This window comes from Triturus cristatus, chromosome 1_2 (assembly GCF_964204655.1).
Source record: "Triturus cristatus chromosome 1_2, aTriCri1.1, whole genome shotgun sequence".
Classification (NCBI taxonomy): Eukaryota; Metazoa; Chordata; class Amphibia; order Caudata; family Salamandridae; genus Triturus; species Triturus cristatus.
In genome coordinates, this window is record NC_140580.1 from 757,508,050 (window position 1) to 757,529,247 (window position 21,198).

Below are 21,198 nucleotides of genomic sequence, written 5' to 3' on the forward strand. Positions count from 1 at the left end.
CATTTCAAAAACATTTCACCCCATCCCCCCTTCAAAAAATGCCCTATGGGTGTCCATAAATCACCAGAGACCACGACTGGACTGCATTTTGCGACTTGTGATCGTCTGTGTTAAAGGCAGATCTGATAGATGCTTCGTGAATTCATCTAATACTATGAAATTTCCTGCAGTGCACAATTGTGGTAGCCATCTGCTACTGAAAAAATATGTATATGCCAATCCGATATATTGTCTGCTTATTTGGATTCCAGGATGCATTAACAAATCTGTGTAACAGCCAAACCTTGGCCATTTGCAAACTGAGCCTAGGGTGGAGCAGTGACCATCACAAATGCGATGCCATGAGAAATAATAGCCATCACAAATCATTTAAGTTCAGGACAAAAAACATCCTTCACAAATACGATGCCAGGAGACCATGGCATCAGGGTTACTAACGCCACAAAGAATATTATACAAAGAAAAAACTGCCATCACAAATATTCTGCGCCAGATAGAAATAATGCTCCAACGTATTTCTGTGCAATGGATTATTGCTCCTCAGAACACTGTTCAATGGATTACTGAGCCTACAGAATGCATATAGAATAAAGACCACAAAATGTGTTCCAGGTATATTGTTAGATAGAATAAAGTTCTACTTGTTCCGATCTTCAGGCAGACTTTTGTCAAGAGTATAAATTCTAACATTTCTTCCTTGCTACTTGGAAGAATTTAGACTATCACCTAAAAACTAGTGTTTCCTTGATGAACGTGATTTTTTAAAAGAAAATCGACTGTCTTTTTCTACGCAGACTATAATTGAATGACTATCTCTGCACTGTGAGTTCAAGGAAAAAAAGTCCCTGGCCATCTTGGCTGGTGTAACATCCCCACGATTTTTATCTTGGTGCCCAGAGCTCTTGTGAATTTTTAGGTCTCGCATGCGCGGTCTCATCTGATAGTCATCTAACCACAGATCCCTTACCTTTGAACTTCCAGGCATCCGTACCCCTGCACATCGATAGGTGGTGTCGTTCGGCTCTGCGTGACGATGTTGTAGCGTTTGTCGTTGTGATGTCTGCATCGTCAATATATCTGCCACACCGGCGCGCTGAAGTCACTTCTTTTCTTTCCACGCCAGCCAGCGCCGATCCGTTGAAGAGAGCTACCCGTGTCAAATATTGACAGACCTTTTTGGCTATTTGTCGACTATTGGTGTGTTTAGGTTATCGGGGTTCAAACCGTGTGGCGCCTGTCACCGTGCCATGTCGGTCATGGACACCCCATTTAATGTGTGTCTGATCCCTGGAGCACGACCGTGACTCCAAGTCATGCTCCAACTGCTGGGCCATGGTGCCGAAGGCTTTGAGGAAGTGGTCCCTAAAGCTACTCCCGGCCCGACGTCCGGCACCGCAAGGGTTGCCTCGTCGGTCTTGATGCCGGTCAAGTTCTCGGTTGAGAGGAAGGTCCGAACTCCGTTCCGGTGAATCAAAGTCCCCACCGTCGATGTCAGGTAAGAGGCACTACAAAAAACACAAGAAGTTGAAGCATGCTTTAATTTCACCCTGGCCGTATCGCGACTCGGCAGAGGAACCTCTGCGTTCGAGGCCCGCTCTGCGGATCGGGTGATTGGGTCGACTCCGTGTTTACCGATGTTTCCGGGTCTGAGAGCAACCCCCGCCCAACTGAAGGAGTTATATGATGCCATATGCACCATATTTGGGCGGCCTGACCCTGCTGGCACGCCTTCGGGTCCCGCAGGCTCACAGGATGGAGGGGCCCCTATGGTTCCCACGACTGCGGCTCCGGCGTCACAGCCTCCAATTGGAAACGTTCCAGAGTCTGTACCAATGCCGGTCGCACCTCCACAGCTACCTTCCCCAGCGTCGCGTCTGACGCCGAGGTCCTCTGCGTCGCCAGCACCCACTGGCGGCACCTCCCCAATCCTTATTCTCAACAATACGGAGCCAGTCTTCCTTCCACTGACACCGAGACCGGCGGAGCCGTACGGCTCCATGCCGTTCACCCTACCCTATTCCTATGCCCTGAAGGGTTAGGATGGAGGAAAAGGATTGGGAGGGGGAGCAGCATCTCTTAGAAATTCTGCACCAACAAGATGTGGACTGGTACGAGTAGTTGGGTGATGCCAGTGGTTTGGACGTCTCTCCAGATTCTGACCTGCTTTCCCCCCCTACCCAGGCTTCGGAAAAGGGAGCATCATTTGCCATGTTGGTGCTTAGGGCTGTGGAGGTCCTGGAACTGCAGCTCCCTATAGTGGCAGTCAAGACAAACGTCTTGACGGAGGTCCTGCAGCGCGGAGTCTCCAGTTGGAATCCCTACTGTCTTTTAATGAGGCCTTAACAGACGTCCCTTCTGGACATCTGGTCAAAACCCAGCACAGGGGCTCCTGTGAATAGGATGATCGCCGCCATCGCACTGCACCGAGTGACCCACTTTTCCTCACCACCCACCCCACACCGCAAAGCTTTGTGGTCCAGGCTTCCATTTCCTGTGGCGTGTTCCCTTCAGTACCCCCGGACAGGGAATCCAAAAGACTAGAGTTTCAGAAAGAAAATGTTCTCTTCCGCCAGTCTGGCATTGCTGTCGGTGAACACCGCATGCCTTTTGGGCCGTTATTCCCATTCAATATGGGACATGGTTGCGCAAGTGCTGCCCAGATTCTGGGGAGAACCGGGCTCTACTCTCCCAAGCTATTTCAGACGGGAGAGACGCAGCAAAGTTCGCTGTCAGATGTGACTTGGACACGACGGACTCGCTGGACAGAGCGATTTCCACGACGGTGGCCATTCGTCGTCACGCCTGGCTGAGAAAATTAGTTTTTTGGGGGGATGTCCAGGCTAAGGTCATGGACATGTCCTTTGAAGGCTCTCGTCTTTTCGGACACAAATCGAATACTGCCCTTGAGCGTTTCAAAGACTCACGGGCCACAGCCAAGTCTATCAACCGCGCCAACCCTATTCCAGCCAGCGGGCCCCGCATGTTCAGCAACCTCTGCGGGCCGTGGATGTAGTTCAGCCATGGCCCGTGGGTCGGGAAAACAGAAGTCGAGCCAAGCCACGATCCCCCTCCACCGCATAACCTTCTTAGTCCAATCCCCCAGGATCACTCTCCACCAGTTGGTGGCAGAGTACGCCATCATCTCCACCCCTGGCGAAACATCACATCGGACAAGTGGGTATTGCAGATAGCCCGATGTGGCTATTCCCTCTCCGTCAAGATTACCCCCGCATCTATGCCTCCAGTGAACGATCAGCTGGCCGGAGGAAGTCCAGACTCTCTTGGCCAAGTGAGCTATAGAGGGTTCACGGGCCAGAAGTAGACGGTGGTTGTTATTCCCGCTACTTTCTGGCCCCAAAGAAGGACGGAGGCCTTCGTCCTATCCTAGACCTCAGAGCCCTTGAATTACTTCCTCAAAAAAGAAGTTCAAGATGCTCAACCTTGCTCAGGTCCTGTCTCCCTTGGACCCGGGAGACTGGATGGTAGCGAGGGACTTGCAGAATGTCTATTTTCATATACCCAACCTGCCTACCCATTGTCGCTACCTGCGGGTTACGGTGGGCCACGAGCACTTTCAATTTGCAGTGCTTCCCTTCAGCCTCCCCAGCGCCCCTCCAGGGTTCACAAAGTAGATGACTATGGTCGCAGCCCATCTGCGGAGGTCAGGGGTTCCAGTCTTCCCCTATCTCGACAACTGGTTGTTGAAGGCGGGCTCACCCCAAACCGTTTTCTCCCACCTCCAGACTACGGCAAACCTCCTGCATTCGTGGGGGTTCACTCTCAACATGCCGAAGTCTCACCTGCCCCCCTCAAAGACACTTCTTTTCATTGGTGCGGTTCTGGACATGGTGCAGTTTTGGGCCTATTCTTCCAAATGGTGAGTCCAGTATAGTCCGGTTATGATACCGATGTTTCAGCCTCTATCCTGGATTTTGGTGAGAATGACTCTGAGGCTGTTGGGCCTCATGGCCTCCTGCATCCAGCTAGTGACCCATGCACGATGGCACATGCTGGCTCTGCAGTGGGACCTGACGTTCCAATGGGCACAGCATCAAGGAAGTCTCGCTGACCTGGTTCAGATCTCAGAGGGCACTGTGAAAGACCTGCAGTGGTGGCTGACAGATCGCAATTGGGTCAAGGGCAGATCCCTCATCCCTTCCTCACCCAGATCTCACAGTAGTGACAGATGCGTCTCTTCTGGGATGGAGCTGCCATCTGGGAGAGGTGAAGATCAGAGGACTCTGGTCTCCGGCGGAAGCCAGGCTTCATATCAATCTGTTGGGGCTTCGAGCGATCCGACTGGCACTGAAAGCCTTTTTACTATCCATAAAGGGAAAGCTAATCCAAGCGTTCATGGACAACACTATCGCCATGTGGTACTTCAACAAACAGGGTGGAGTAGGGTCGTGGGCTCCTTGTCAAGAGGCCCCCCCCTGCGTCTCTGGACTTGGCTGGAATTACAGGGCATTTTCTTGGTGGTTCAACACCTGGCCAGTTCTCTGAACTGAGTTCATCTCGCCGGAGCAGTCTCATATGAGCCACTGATCAAAGTCCCGTTCGGCCCCCGCTGCTCGTGTTTACTTTGACAGTGCTTGGTCGTGCATCACGTCAACTCTAGATACTTGCCAAGGACATCGCACGCAAGTGGATGCTTGACTTACAGAAATATGGCGAAGTTTCCTGTAGACAACAGCAGTAAAATATCAATAGTTCCCTCCGCATGACTCGGCACCACCAAAGCACTATCTCAGCACTGCATTACCTCCTCATCAATGCACTACATCCGCACCAGCGCAGCACCACCTCAGCACCAGGACAACAACATCACAGCACCAAATCAACATTACTCCGCACCACCTGAGCGACAGCAGAGCACCACCTGAGCACCAGTGCAGCACTGCCACCTCATCATGACCCCGTACCACCGCAGCATCACTCAGCGCCACCTCTGTACCAGCGCAGCATCTCCTCCGCATCACTCCACATTACCTCCGCATCAGCACAGCACCACCTCCTCATCAGTGCACCTCCACCAGTGCAACACCAACTCGGCACCAGATTGCTCCCCAATGGGGTCTGACTCATGCAGGAGTGAGATGGCCCAAGGGAAATAAAGCTCCCAGGGCCAATCAATGCTCCATTTTTATAATGGTGCTCCTGTGAGAGTCTCTCGAACCTCTCACGGACCTAACCGTTCAGATAAGTTATTTTTTTACCCTTAATTTCTCAAAAACGACTGAATGGACTTACACCAAATCATAAAGGGCACAGTCAGCGGACCAAGATCTAGCTTTCTGAAAAATTTGGTGGTGTTCAGTTCAGCAGTTTTTGCTGTACCCCATCTTAACGAAGTCTATGGAAAATGCATGGGAATTGTGCTTCATGGGACACCTCTTTTTCTTGGCCCCTGCTTGACGGCTCACCACAAAACTTTCCATGAAGCAGCTGAGGTGGATGCTCGCTGGGAGCAGACTTTTCATCTGATTTCTTGCCCGCTGCCCACTCAAACACCGGCTGCCCTCTCACATAACCATACAAGTACTCACACACCCATACAACCGCTCACACTCTCATAAAACCACTCATGCAACCACTTACACCCGCACAACCACATACACACCAGCACAACCACTCAGTCACTCATACAACCACTGAGTCATCCACACAAGTACTCACACACCCACTTACTCACCCAAACAGCCACTCGCACACCTACTCATACACCCGCATAACCACTCACACATCCATACAACCACCACTCACACACCCATACAACCACTCACACACCCAGAACACCACAAACAAACCCATTCACAGACCCAGCCACTCAGATATCCACTGACAGCCACTCACCCACTGGCAAATCCATACAGCCACTCCGCAGTCCTTCAGCCACTCCGACACCCATTCACACACTGATACAGTCACAAAGCCACTCAGATGACATATGTTAGAAACAGTATCACTCAATAGTACAGAAAGACTAGTAAGTTAACTTGCGCTGTAGCTTAGTATATCTCTTTAAGTCTGTGAAAGGTTTCTGAATCACTTGCACTCACTAGATGTCATCAGTGATGTCATGAGTGATGTAATATGTGAGGTCATAAGCAGTCAATTGAGGGGGATGTAAGTTATAGTTAGCTCAGGTACCTATAGCTGCTGAATTTCACTAGTTTTGTGTGGGTGAAATCTAAGCCTAACTATAACGTCCCTGTAACCTTTGTTTTTGTTCTGTGAAAATCACTCACCTTATAGCGATCATGTTATCATCATTCAATTCCCAGAAGGGAGCACCTTAAATTTAACTGGTTACTGATGTTTACAGAGAGAAAGCTGCACATATTGCATCAGCCCACTGAGCTGCCTGATGGTAGATGATTAATCCTTGCTTAGGGTCCTACATTCCGATTCCTGTGTCCTGTAAGTTTGTTTTCTGGGGTTGGTACGTTAGTAACCCCATATTGATTGTGCTTCATTGGAGCAGCAGGGCGCATTACATCAGGCACACCATATCATTATAAAAGGACTCTAGCATTTGCGTAGTTCAGTTCTAACGGTGCCCATAGTTTTCTGATTTGTAGAAGTGCAGAGAACATTTGTGTGCATGTGTGTGTATATTTCACAAATTATATCATTTGAGATGTTGTAAGTGTTATGAATGCTATGATTCAACCTGGTATAAGTGATGTAATATGAAAGGGTATAAGCAGCACATCGTAAAGGCACAACTTATAGTTATTATAGTGTGGCTAGCGAGTTCACAACACTGTACGAATTTGACCAAGTTATAATTAGTAATGTGAAGGTGGTGCGTAAATTAAAAATTTATGGTAGAGCTATAACTTTTGATTTTCTATTGTTTGTGTAGAATAAGTTTTAAACCCATTTATTAATCACATAACCTTACTTGATATATTTTTCTAGTTGTTTTGTTTTTAATATAGGGTCACAGGGGAGCCCCAAACCTCAATGGCCCTGTTGGCTCCCTGCAAGCGGCCCCATTCAATGGGGCTGCTTATGAGCCAGAATTTTTTTGTACGAAACATTAATATAGAAATATGTATACATGTTACCCAGTCCCCACCTGGAGTACCCCACACCTTTTATTTGTTGGGGGTCTCCAGAGGAGCCCAGGGCGCCCGTGGCACCCCGCTGAGTCCCGCTTCCTGCAGGAGCCAGATGTTTTTTTATTTTAAAGTGGGGTGCCCACCCGAGGCCCCCCACAGTATGTCTCTGTTGGGGTCTGCGGGGCAGGTCCAGGGACCCTGCAGCCCCCCTGGCTCCCCTGCTTGCACCTATAACTGGTGCAGCGGGAGCCAATATTGCTCCAATCTTATGGAAGTAATTTTATTTTGCTCCCTGCCTAAGAGTGGGTGCAGTGAAAAGTTTTGTTCTGCCACCCAACCGGAGCTGCTTTGTTCTTCCACTGGGTAGGAGAACATTTTACTTTCGCTGCCCGCGCTCTCTGGCAGGGAAATAGACGGTGTCCCAGAGGTTGGGGTGCCAGGGACACTGTGCCTGAGCCATCCCTGGGGGGGTGTGGTCCCTGGGGTTATTGTATGGCTCTGGGAGGGGAGCTGCGCACCCCCTTCCCTTTATTATAATATTATGAGCCTTTTAGAGGCTTGGGGAGGGGGGACAAGCACCCCATACCTTTTATTTAGGATATGGCCCCAGTGGAAGGGGTTCCCAGAGCTTTTTTTAGACTCGGGGAGGTCATGTGTGCCCCCTCTCCCTAAATGAAAAAAATAAATGCACTCCCACCCCATTGGCCCTGGCCCGCCCTGGGAGGGTGGGGGAGGTGTTTTTTACATGCGCGGGAGCCAGAGTAGTAATTTGTTTGTTTTTTTTACTTTGGATTCGCGGATCCTCCCTGAATTTGCTGCAAAATTTAGAATTTTTTTTTCCCCCCAGGTAGCCATATCCTGCACTTTTTTTTAAACTTAGAACTTGGGACTCAGTCACTAAAAAAAACACTGTTTCTGGACCAAGATGCAGCCGCGGCCCGTGGAGGGAGTTCCGTGGGGCGGTAAGGCGGGGCGGGGGAGGGGCAGGGTGGGGGGGGTTCTAAAAACCGGAATATGGATTATAATTAAATAAATAAAACGAATTTCGTAGCGCACGCTGCAACATTTCAATGTTTCTTTGGTCACAGCTCTGGCTGTCAACAAAGGCTTCAGGGAGCCTGAGGGGATTTGAATCCCCTCCCATTCCCTGAAGGCCTTGTTTTATTTGTTAGAACATTCTGCCCTCTAGTGGCAGAATGTTCTGATAGCCTTATAACCCTTCGTAGCAGGGCTATACCAGCTATTAAAGTCCCGCTGCTTTGTTAAAGTCCCTCGCCTTCGGCTCGGGCCTTTAACGCTGCAGCGGGCCTTTAATAGCCGGTATAGCCCGCGGGCTATAAGGCTATATTACATCAGTGCACCTTGTTCCAGTTTTGTGTCTTGCACCCTATCATGTCTGCTTTTTGTGTTTTATTACAGATAAGATCTGCGATCAAATCAGTGATGCAGTGTTAGACGCTCACCTCAAGCAGGACCCAGATGCAAAGGTGGCTTGTGGTAAGAGACTTTCCTTGTCCAGTGACTTCTTGATTAATTTCGTTAGCCATTTTTTAGTACTGCTTGGCCATTTTACAGCTACATCAAAGTGGTTACAGATAAGGGAAGCTTTAGACTAGGACGTCAGAAGTTGGGTTTAATCTTTAAATCTGAGGTGAAAAACAGTTGGAAATCCACAGGCATAGCTTGGTGTAGGAACGGATCTCTCTGCAGGCTATGCGTATCTTACTTGTTGGCTGGTGGTGGAAGGCTGACTTTGGCCTTCCGACCAACGTTTTTAGTTGGAAACCCTTTGAGTTTGAAGAGGAAGAGAGGATTATGACCGCCATGGTACCAAAGAAAGTTTTTCCCCCAGTGGCCTTGGGAATTATAATCCTCCGAATATTGCAGAAACTCTAATCCAGTGATTCCAATCCAGATTAACTCCAAATGTATCCTGATTGAACTGCTTGTAATTGAAATGCTGACCAGAAAGTACAGACTGGGCGTGTCTTTTGTTTGGCATTGTTTTAGCGAAGAAAACGAAACCTGAACTCTTGAAACTCAATCTAGGGAAAACACGTGTCTGCTCAGTTAATTAGAATACATGTTTAATATAAGAATTTAGCAACACAAAAAGATGGTGAACAGAATGCTGAATGTCGTAAAACATTCACCCTCAGTCACAGATATGGGTTAAATCCATGGCTGGGTCCAAACTGGGCGGGGCATGGTGAGCAAAAAAACGAAGGATTTAACCCAGATGTGTAACTGTGGGTGAACGTTTGACAGTGTTCAGCATTCCGTCCATCATCTTTTTGTGTTGCAATAGTTGCCCTTATGGAGGAGCATGCCCAGATGTGGGTCCCATGCTAGCTATACCACTGGATTCAAGCTAGCTTGGCTGACGAAGGGTCATACCCTGAAACTGGTTCCAGGATGCCTGTTTTCCATTCCATGGAGGACCTGGCCTGGCAGTTGGGGTTACACTGTTCCCATGGGTGGCAGGGTGAAGACTGATTTGCATATGGTGGGGCTTAAACTGGGGTGGCATGGTGATCCAAAAAAACGATGGATTTAACCCAGATATGTTACTGGAGGTGAACGTTTGACCATGTCCATCATCTTTTTATGTTGCTATAATATAAGAATGTATCATTTTAATTGGTCATGAATCTTAGTCTAACGTGGTTAAGTGGTAGGCAGATACTTGGAAAGTCTGCGCTCACATTGAAAATGTGGCCATTTTTTTTATAAACTAAGCAAATATTGACCATGATGCAGGCTCATGATGTAAAGGTCCGTGAGGGCGTGATTTGAATGCAGTGCTTAATTTGTGAAAAGAAATAAGTGCCGGGCCCTCCTCAGGAGGCCACCGCAGTTTGCACCACACACTGCCACTGTACTTACCCAAATACTAACCATCACACTGCTACAAATTGACTATTCAGACTGTTCGAGCTGCCAAAGCTTTAAGAATGACTTTGGTGGCAGGTATTAGTAGTTTTTAATGTATATTGAATTAACAAACAACTGTTTCTCTGCTCCTCTTAAAATTGCACCAACAGCAGCACCATAAGTGCAGGTTCTGGCAATTAAAAGCTGGTTCAGGCAAACCACCAGCTCAAAGTAAGCACTGTTTGAATGCCACCATGGGTGTGGGGTGGGGCGAGCGCGGGGGGGGGGGGGGGGGTTGGACAGTCTAGTTTCATGGGCCTTTCGATACTGTAATCTTACCCTTCGGTTCTTTAACAAGTAAATTTAATTTTTATTGAAATATGATACTACTAATGGTTAGTGACAGTCAAAATGCCAGGAACTCTTTCTGCTTTAGCAATTGCAAGTGGATGTCAGTAATTTGCAATAGTTCCCATTACATCTGTATTTCTCATTTAAGCATTGCTTTTCTATCCTGTTCCCACGATGGAGGTGGAATTCCTCCATCTTTGAGACTGTCTTCTTGTCCACACACGTACTGTTGCCAACATGACATAACTAACTAAGCTTCCTAAGGTATGTGCGCCTCATGGTTACCATCTGAACTCTCTTTCTTCTGCCCCGAAAACCACAAGTCGGCAGCACCTTAGGAGGATATGGAGTCTGCTACTGTGGGTCTGTATTGTCCTCCTCCTCATATCTTGATGTAGGCACAGGCTTAAATGAGACATGGCTACATATAGGGAAAGCCAACTCCTTTCTAAAAATTCCCCCATCGAACCCTTCTCCCTAAAAGGTAATTTCTACTGTATTTATTGTAGAGTAGCATAGGGTTTTAAAACTGTATGTGGACATTGTTGTTTTTTTCCAAATTGATCTGTGCCCCTATGCTCTTTCATATTTGATGATGTTGTACTAATTCTTGAGTCGAGTTTGCAACTAGTTTTGCTTCATCATCTTTGATTACTCATCACTCCTCCTTGGTCACCTCACCTCCGTTGCTCTCCTGTCCACGTAGAGATACTTGCATCTGCCCGCCTATGCAGTCTAGCCGTACCAGCCAAATACAGGGTGGAAATAGGGGTGACTTCCTTCAGCCACTCCCTCTTTGGCACTTTTCAGGGCCAGAGGGCTTGGGCCACACAACCCTTCCCAGTTTACTTCTCATGGTTAATAACCTCAGACGTGTCTTATCAATTGTTGACAACTGGGAAGCTCCTTCTCTGCTGTGGGTGGATGACTGTCTCCACACAACATCTGCCACCTAATTGGGAAACTGCGTTGCCATTGGGTGCTCCTCTGCTGCTGTTGGTTGGGCCTCAGAGTCTTTGGGTAACACTGGTCTTCTTGCTAGAAGGTTACTTCTTCCTGGTTGCAGTTCGTCCACTCCCGGACGGACGTCATTGTCTTAGTGTACTGTTTCTATCTTTTCAATAGACGATGGTGCACAGAATGATCATACACTTTACATTCCAACATTAGGAGATGCACAATCTCTGTATCTTCATTATTCAAGCACGCTCGTGTGTTTTTAGCGATTGAAACCGCTTTGCACAGAGTTCTTGTTACTGATGTGAATAAAGTTTCCAAATCTCACAATGGTCTCAGTACTTACAATAGTGTTATACTAATTGATCCGTTTAGAATGATTTCGAATAACTGAGTCCCTTTTTCGTGTCATTGGATTTAGTGTCTTATACCAAAATCGATTTCTCTCACCACGGGAACTTTCTCAAGTCATGAAGGAGACAGCGTGTTAGTAACGTCACATTATAACATTATTCTTTGCAGTAATTAGAATTTCTACTCGATATAACGAAGAAAACGCAAGAAAACTGGAAGAAACGCTCTGGGGTGGAGACATATTAATGATCACAGGTTGCTTATAAAACAAAACTGTTTCCCACTGTGAATACAAATTAGTAGATGGTGGTCTTGTCTCTCTTGTATTCCCTCATCTCTCCATTTGCTGCCAATATCATGGGAGGTTTGAGAATGATTGTCTAATATTTATGCGGCATGTCAATTTGCAAAAACCCCTACAAATGGGGAACTTGCAGTAGTTTGGCCACATCGCAAATTGTATTTGTATTTGCAAACCAGCTAGTGTGCAAATTGCACATCCTGATTTGTAAATTGCAATAGTACATCAGGCCCCAAGTCTTCTGTAGTAGTCTTCAGATGTGCAATTGTTTTTTTTTTATATTTTCAATTTTGATTGAATGTGTCTATGAAATTCTGTTTGCCAATATAGAATCGTTGACATTCCTCTTGGTCACATTCCAATTCTTTAAAACAATGATGGTATACAAAGTATTCACATTAGGATGTAGGATATGTTTTAAGTTGATGATTAGGGGTCAACAATCCACATAAATAGTTTAGTTTGCAAGATGAGTCATCCCTGGATAAGCAGCTGTACCCCAAAGCAGCAGGGATTTGACTGTAGAAACAAAGCAAGAAACCATCTAACTCCAAATTGCTTGTCCTGGGTGTAGGAGAGTAGGGTCTGCTATCCTATGGTCACCCCAAATTTTTGCTTTTTGCTTCACTGGTTTTTGACATATTGAGGCTGTGGGCCTGCCAATCAGACCCCCAGCCTGCTGTTCTCTCTACTAAATTTACACTATGCACCTTAGGTGCATAACCAATTGGAAGTGGATCACCCTGTGAGCCCCTGTACCAGTGTACACTAGGTACCCAGGGCATTGGTGTATCTAAGGCCTGACAGGGGCTGCAGCATGTATTATGCCACCCCAGGCCTGGCCTAACAAATTTGACACAACTGGCTGATCACTCAGCTGGGGTAAGTTGGTGTAACCACCTCTTACTTAGGTGTAGTATACCTATACCTAACCTTAAATGGGACACATGTTAACCTATCAGTCACTCCTATGGCAGGCCTTAACAATCCTGAAGGCAGAGTGCTTGGTTCCATGTGAGATGGTGCTCTGGCCTGAGCTGAGCCTGTCTGCAGTGGTCGGAACAACTTCCTTCTACCGTTTTCAGATATCGTCATACCATATACTCTTAAAGTGCATTATGAACCTCGCGGTTAAATGCTAACTTTGGTTTGGCTTTATCAAAACATGTCGAGTAAGGTGTCATACGAATTGGAATACTAACCCCTCGCCAATTCTGGCGACGGGGTTAGCATTCCACCCTTCTAGAGGGACACGACATGTACAGTACCTGAAACTCGGGTAAAATCAGACATAGCCTCAGCTCCACAAAATGGATGCTTCCACCACAGACACAAGTCTGCCCTCCTGCTGCTGGGAGTCCTTCCAGCTTGGGAGGTGTGGACAAAGGGTTTCCTGCCAGGGGAGGTGCGTGCACCACCCCAGACAGGATTTTGTGTATTGGTCAGGTAGGGCTTGAAAGGAATCAGACATGCCTGAGGCTCACAAGGAGCCTCGGTGCATATGCCAGTTCAATCCGGTCCTGGGGCACACCAGCCCTGGACCTGGGGCGAGCTGGACAAAGGATTGGGGGTGTAACCACCCCCCTTCCTGGTCCCACCCTTAGGGAGGGACCTAGCAGGTAGTCCGGCCCCTAGAATCCGCTTAAAGGTAGGAGCTGTGTCCTAAGACTTCAGACATCCTGGAATCAACTTAACCACAAGAAGAAGACGGGAACTTCGACGCTCTGCTGCACAGAGGACTGAAGGAAATCTCCCCTATGGTCAGGGAGTGACCATCTTGCTAACGCAAGCACCAACCAGCTATTGAACGTCTGCTTTGCCGCCGCCTCCTGCCGGAGCCCGAGCCCAGAGCCCGACAAGACCTGGACCTCCAGACCTCTCACCGCCCGATTCACAGTCCCTGAGAAGAAGGAACCCGTGGAGGCATGGAGACACGTGGAGCCATCCATCTTGAAAGACCGACGACAAGCTGCAAGCGCAGCGACAGAGGCTCCCTCCAAGTTGTGCTTTGGGTCCTGAGAAGCCCAACCATCGAGCAGCATCTGCACCAAAGGTGAGCCCTCCAGCATCTCCTCGATCTGCGTGGGGCCCCTCTGCACTTTGCATCTCGACGCGCCTGCCCGGTCCCTGGCCCGTTGGCTAGTGGCCATTTTGGCGACGAAACTTGAAACTAACTACGCTGGTCTGGTTGCTCCAGACTGGCCCTAGCTGCTCTCCAAAAGAGCAGCCCCTCTGACCTTGCTGGTCAGAACCATCAGCTTTCCTCTCTTTCCATGACTCCTGCCTTTGCGAAGGCTTGTTTGCTTCTTTTGAGTCGCCGACACCGCCGACAGCGAGAGCCTGCGTGGGACAGCTCGTGAACCGACTCCTGGACGTCGTCGACCTTCAGGGACCACGTGGCTGCGGAGACAAGCTACCCTCCATCACCTGTTTGCACCCGACATCGCCTGGTACCTACCTGGTGCCACGCCGGTCACTGGCTAGTGACTGTGAACACTGTCCCCTCTGCTTTCAGGTCTTCTACAACTCCGATCCACTCTTGGATCCACCGAATCTCTTCTGGACCGACCGCCTGCAGCATCTTTGTCATCAGGCTCCATTGAATCGATAGAAGAAACCCGACGCACTTCGAGACCTATGCACCCGCTTCCTGTGGGTGAGGTAAAGCTGGCACTCCGGTGCCCAAGTGTAGAGAATCATCTCTAGTGTCTGTGTTTCAACTCTTAAGATCGTAGTCCATTCAGAAGACCCTTTCTGCAGTAACTTTGTAACTTTTACGCACCCATTGAAAACCTATGGGAGCCCGCGTGTAACTTTCCTCACTGCACACGCGACCCGTGGACCTCCTGGTCACTAACTGAAGTTAGCTCCTTGTAGGCCCAGCGTTTCTAGAGGCCCTAGGCCTTTTCACTTTCCTGTTCGTGGTACTTATACCACTATTTTAGTATATGGTTTGAGTGGCCACCAGGGCCCATCCATATAAAGTGCAACTTCTGTATATTATAACATTGTCTTGTTTAACGATTTGTGCTCCCGTGCTCATAAAGAGTCTAGGGGATACTTTGAGAAATAAATGCATATATATTTTCAATATATATCTGTGTGGTGTCCTTTCATTGGTATAAAGGGGGGTTGCATTTGGTAAAACAGCCTGCTTAACACGCTTTAACGAGTTTAGCCTCAAAGACTGCTTAGCCTACGCTACCACTAGGGCAGCTAGTCCGAAAAGGTTGACTTACAACCACACCATAAGGGTTGCTTGGCATGGTACAAGGTGGTCACTTTAACTAGTGAACATCATATACCAGGCCAACTTCTCACATTGGTGAGCAGCGGTTGGATTTGAGCTTGCTGTGTTTTACCATTGTAATCTCTTGGTTACCAATTGAAAGATCACATAGGTACCTGTAGGTACATATAAAACAAGATAGATATACTTAAGTTCTACTGAACTTAGTTGTTGTAGAGCAAAGGGAGTAGCACACCCTGACTACAACTACTAGATAGGTTTAGTAGGTAAACCCAAGTGTAGGTAGATTGCAACACATCCACCCACACTTAAGAGCAATGGAGGGGGCAGAGGGGTCCAAGGTACCCATCTCTGTCGAGAGTGACCCCCAGAGGGCACCAATTCTCTTTGCTACCCTAAATCAAAATGAGCTCAGGCAGGTGGCAAATATCAAGGGGCTTAAACAGCCCAAGAATCCTACTTCTGCTGAACTCAGAGAGCTTTTACAAGCTGATGAAGATCAGAAAGCTCTCAAGAAAGCCTCCCAGTTAGGCCCCTTAGGGACTGGAACAGGAGGCCCCCCTTCTGAAGATGCTACTGAGGTACCCCTTTCCAATAGTCACCCCTTAGATGAGATTCATACTACAGAGGATGAAAGTGAGAAGGGTACTGATACAGAAGGTAGTGAGGATGAAGGGAGAAATAGCCCAGTGCCAAGTGTTATACGTGGCCCAGCTAACCTAAGGCTATTGGGGACTGACAATGGGATCATCCCATTGGATCTCCCCAGTGGACTTAACCAGGGGCTTGGGAGGCAAAGGAATCACTCAGGTGAATCTAATGCTTCTCATGCCTCTAGAGGCTCTCAAGGTCACTCCAGGAGAAGGATGACCACCCCTCAGAGGAGGGAACATGAGGCCAGAATCCAGGAAGCTCAGCTGAGAATCAGGAAACAGGAGCTAGAAGTAGCTCTGATGGAAGAGAAACTGAGTAAGGCTAGGCAACCTAAAGAGAGTGGGTCTATACCCACTGGTGGCAGCATTGTCCCTAAGGACAAGGATAGGGTCTTTGACAATAGGAACCTGTCCAAGGTTGTGCCCCCCTACAAAAGTGGGGATGACATCCACAAATGGATAACTGCTCTTGAGAGAGCCTGCAAAGTGCAGCAGGTTCCTGAAGACCAGTGGGCAGCAATCCTCTGGCTCTCCTTTGAAGGAAGAGGCAGAGACAGACTCCTCACTGTTAGGGAGGAGGATGTCAGAAACTACAGAGTCCTGAAGAGTGTCCTAGTTGATGGGTTAGGCTTAACCACTGAACAGTACAGGTTAATGTTCAGAGACACCCAGAAGACACAGACTCAGGACTGGTCTGAATACATTGAATGTGCCACTAAGGCTTTGGAGGGTTGGTTGCTGGGAAGTAAGGTATCTGATTATACAGGATTGTACAATTTGATGATGAGAGAACAGATTTTAAATAACTGTCAGAACCAGCAACTGCATCAACACTTGGTTGACTCAGATCTGACCTCTCCCCAAGAATTGGGAAAGAAGGCAGACAAATGGGTCAGAACCAGGGTTAAGCAAAAGAACCAGGGCCAAGGGGGTGATCAGAAGAAAACAGACCAGAAGGGTGGAGATCAGAAATCTTAAGAAGAGAAGTCTTCAACAGGGCCCCAAACTAGTACTAACGAGGGTGGGTCCCAGCCAAAAGGGAAGAAGAAAGAAGGTCCAAAGAAACCCTGGTGCAAACATTGCAAGAATACCACTCACTGGACTAGTGATTGTAGGAAGGGTGGAGCCCCCAACACTGTTGCCCCTAAGGCACCTGCTCCCAGTACTACTGTTAGCAGTGTTGGTCCCCAAACAAAGGGTGTAGTGGGAATCACTATGGGAACTGAAGGAGATTCTGACTTAGACAGAACCCTGACACAGGCAGTCTTGGTCTGTGATGGGGACATGGATGTGTCCCTGACTGTGAGCCCCAGTAACCTGGGCAAGTACAGACAGACTCCTTTAATTAATGAAAAAGTGGCTCAAGCCTACAGGGACACCTGTGCCAGTGTCACTATGGTGACACCAGGCTTTGTGGATCCTGGACAGTACATAACAGGTGAGAAATACCTGGTGACCAATGCCAGCAATGCCACTACTTCACATAGTGTGGCAGTTGTTAACTTCTCATGGGGAGGGGTAACTGGCCTGAAAAGGGTTGTGGTTAGTGCAGACCTCCCAGTAGAATGTTTGTTGGGCAATGACCTAGAGAGTTCTCTATGGTCAGAAGTGGAGTACAGGACACATGCAGAGATGTTAGGTATATCACCACATGACCTTGCTGTGACCAGGTCACAGGCCAAAAAGTGCCTTACTGAACCACAGGTCTTGGATCCTGGAACAATGGACCAAGCACCTACCAAGAAGAAGAACAGGAGGGTTAAGGCAGTGCCTTCCCCCCTGCCTCAAGGTGATGATCAGCCTTCCCAGGAAGATGATCTAGAGGACCCTGAAGGAACTGTCCCTGAAGAGCTTGAACCTGATCAGGTTGAGTTTCTGGGGACAGGGGGACCTTCCAGGGCTGACTTGGGGCAGGCTCAGTTAACCTGTCCATCTCTTGAACCCCTCAGACAGCTGGCTGCTGCTGAGGCTGCTGGGAATGCTCAAGGTACCCATAAAGTGTATTGGGATGAAGGGCTCCTTTATTCAGAGGCTAGAGACCCCAAGCCTGGTGCAACCAGGAGGTTGGTTATACCTCTGCAATTTAGGGGCTTCCTTCTTACCTTGGCCCATGATATTCCTTTATCAGGACACTTAGGCCAGAACAAGACTGGGGACAGGCTTGTCCCTCACTTTCACTGGCCTCACATGAATGAAGATACCAAGGAGTTTTGTCGCTCCTGTGTGACCTGCCAAGCCAGTGGCAAATCAGGTGGCACAACAAAGGCCCCCCTAATACCACTACCTGCGGTGGGGGTCCCCTTTGAAAGAGTGGGAATAGATATAGTGGGTCCCATGGATCCTCCCACTGCATCTGGGCACAGATTTATACTGGTGGTAGTGGATCATGCCACCAGGTATCCAGAGGCAATTCCCCTTCGGACCACTACAGCACCTGTTGTGGCCAGGGCCCTGCTGGGAGCATTCTCCAGAGTGGGGTTTCCTAAGGAGGTGGTTTCTGACAGAGGTACCAACTTCATGTCAGGATACTTGACAGCTATGTGGAAGGAATGTGGTGTCAACTACAAGTTCACCACCCCTTATCACCCACAATGCAATGGGCTTGTTGAGAGATTCAACAAGACCCTAAAGGGTATGATCAAAGGATTTCCTGAAAAGCTTAGGCGAAGATGGGACATCCTTCTACCCTGCCTTCTGTTTGCTTACAGAGAGGTCCCACTAAAGGGGGTTGGCTACAGCCCCTTTGAATTGTTGTTTGGACACCCTGTAAGAGGCCCACTGTGTTTAGTGAAGGAAGGATGGGAGTTACCTCTCAAAAAGCCTAAGCAAGACATAGTGGACTATGTACTTGGTCTCCGCTCCAGGATGGCTGAGTATATGGAGAAGGCATCCAAAAACCTTGAGGCAAGCCAGGCCTTACAGAAAGCTTGGCATGACCAAAAGGCTGTCTTGGTTGAGTTTCAGCCAGGACAGAAGGTATGGGTGTTGGAGCCAGTGGCCCCAGCAGCACTCCAAGACAAATGGTCTGGACCCCATACAATCCTGGAAAAGAAGGGAGAGGTTACCTACTTGGTGGACCTAGGAACTCCCAGGAGTCCCCACAGGGTACTCCATGTTAACAGGTTAAAAGCATATGTTGACAGGGCAGACATGGGCTTGCTCATGGCTACAGATGAGGGACAGGAGGAAGAGAGTGACCCTCTCCCAGACCTGTTGTCTCAGAACCCCGTGGATGGCTCAGTTGAAGGAGTGACCCTTGGAGGCAACCTCACTGATCATCAACAGATTGAATGTAGACAGGTTCTACAATCATTTCAACACATGTTTTCCTTGGTACCTAGCCAAACTGACTGGTGTACCCATGTGGTGGACACTGGTGACAGTCTGCCTGTGAAGAACAAGCTTTACAGACAACCTGACCACGTCAGGGACTGTATAAAGGCTGAGGTACACAAAATGCTGGAATTAGGTGTCATTGAACCCTCAGAGAGCCCCTGGGCTAGCCCAGTGGTTCTGGTCCCCAAACCTCACACCAAAGATGGCAAGAGAGAGATGAGGTTCTGTGTGGATTACAGAGGACTCAATGCTGTCACCAGGACAGATGCACATCCTATTCCAAGGGCAGATGAGCTCATAGACAAACTAGCTTCTGCTAAGTTTTTGAGCACATTTGACTTGACAGCTGGCTATTGGCAAATCAGATTAGCTGAGGAGTCTAAGGCCAAAACAGCATTCTCAACCCCAGGTGGGCATTATCAATTTTTGGTGATGCCCTTTGGTCTGAAGAATGCACCTGCCACCTTCCAAAGGTTAGTGAATCAAGTCCTTACTGGGTTGGATGACTTTTGTGCAGCATATCTTGATGACATTGCTGTCTTTAGCTCCACCTGGGAGGATCACCTGGTCCACCTGAAGAAGGTACTTGAGGCTCTGCAAAAGGCAGGCCTCACTATCAAGGCTACTAAGTGCCAGATAGGGCAGAGTAAGGTTGTGTATTTGGGCCACCTTGTAGGTGGAGGCCAAGTTCAACCACTGGAGAGTAAGATACAATCCATCAAGGACTGGTCTCCTCCAACCACCCAGACTCAAGTTCGAGCTTTCTTGGGCTTGACTGGGTACTACAGGTAGTTTGTTAAGAACTATGGGTCCATTGTGACTCCTCTTAATGATCTGACATCCAAGAAGATGCCCAAAAAGGTTCAGTGGACAGTAAGCTGTCAAAAGGCATTTGATGACCTGAAGAAGGCCGTGTGCTCTGCACCTATCCTGAAAAGTCCTGACTACTCCAAAGAGTTTATTGTCCAAACAGATGCTTCTGAGTTGGGTGTGGGAGCTGTGCTGTCACAACTTAATGTAGATGGTCAAGACCAACCCATTGCTTTTATTAGCAGAAGGTTGACCCCCAGAGAGAAGAATTGGTCAGCTATTGAGAGGGAGGCCTTTGCTGTGGTGTGGGTCCTGAAGAAGCTGAGGCCATACTTGTTTGGCACTCACTTCAAGATTCAGACCGACCATAAGCCCCTCTTGTGGCTAAATCAGATGAAGGGTGAAAACCCCAAACTGCTTAGGTGGTCCATTTCCCTACAGGGTATGGACTGTACAGTGGAGCACCGGCCAGGTACAGACCATGGGAATGCAGATGGTCTCTCCAGGTACTTCCACTTAGGACATGAAGACGAGACTGGTCAAGGCTAGTTTAATGTCCCTGCGTTTGGCGGGGGGGGGTTGTGTAGGAGAGTAGGGTCTGCTATCCTATGGTCACCCCAAATTTTTGCTTTTTGCTTCACTGGTTTTTGACATATTGAGGCTGTGGGCCTGCCAATCAGACCCCCAGCCTGCTGTTCTCTCTACTAAATTTACACTATGCACCCTAGGTGCATAACCAATTGGAAGTGGATCACCCTGTGAGCCCCTGTAACAGTGTACACTAGGTACCCAGGGCATTGGTGTATCTAAGGCCTGCCAGGGGCTTCAGCATGTATTATGCCACCCCAGGCCTGGCCTAACAAATTTGACACAACTGGCTGATCACTCAGCTGGGGTAAGTTGGTGTAACCACCTCTTACTTAGGTGTAGTATACCTATACCTAACCTTAAATGGGACACATGTTAACCTATCAGTCACTCCTATGGCAGGCCTTAACAATCCTGAAGGCAGAGTGCTTGGTTCCATGTGAGATGGTGCTCTGGCCTGAGCTGAGCCTGTCTGCAGTGGTCGGAACAACTTCCTTCTACTGTTTCCAGATATCGTCATACCATATACTCTTAAGTGCATTATGAACCTCGCGTTAAATGCTATCTTTGGTTTGGCTTTATCAAAACATGTCGAGTAAGGTGTCCTACAAATTGGAATACTAACCCCTCGCCAATTCTGGCGACGGGGTTAGCATT

The 21,198-nt window shown here is 48.3% G+C and overlaps 1 protein-coding gene across 1 annotated transcript in view; it reads left to right on the forward strand.

Moving 5' to 3' along the window:
* LOC146867961 (S-adenosylmethionine synthase) overlaps positions 1–21,198 on the forward strand; it is a 93,022-nt gene that overhangs the window by 33,729 nt on the left and 38,095 nt on the right. The window contains exon 2 of the mRNA XM_085608710.1: positions 8,487–8,564. Within this exon, the coding sequence (XP_085464836.1) occupies positions 8,487–8,564 (78 nt within the window). The remainder of the gene's footprint in view (positions 1–8,486; positions 8,565–21,198) is intronic.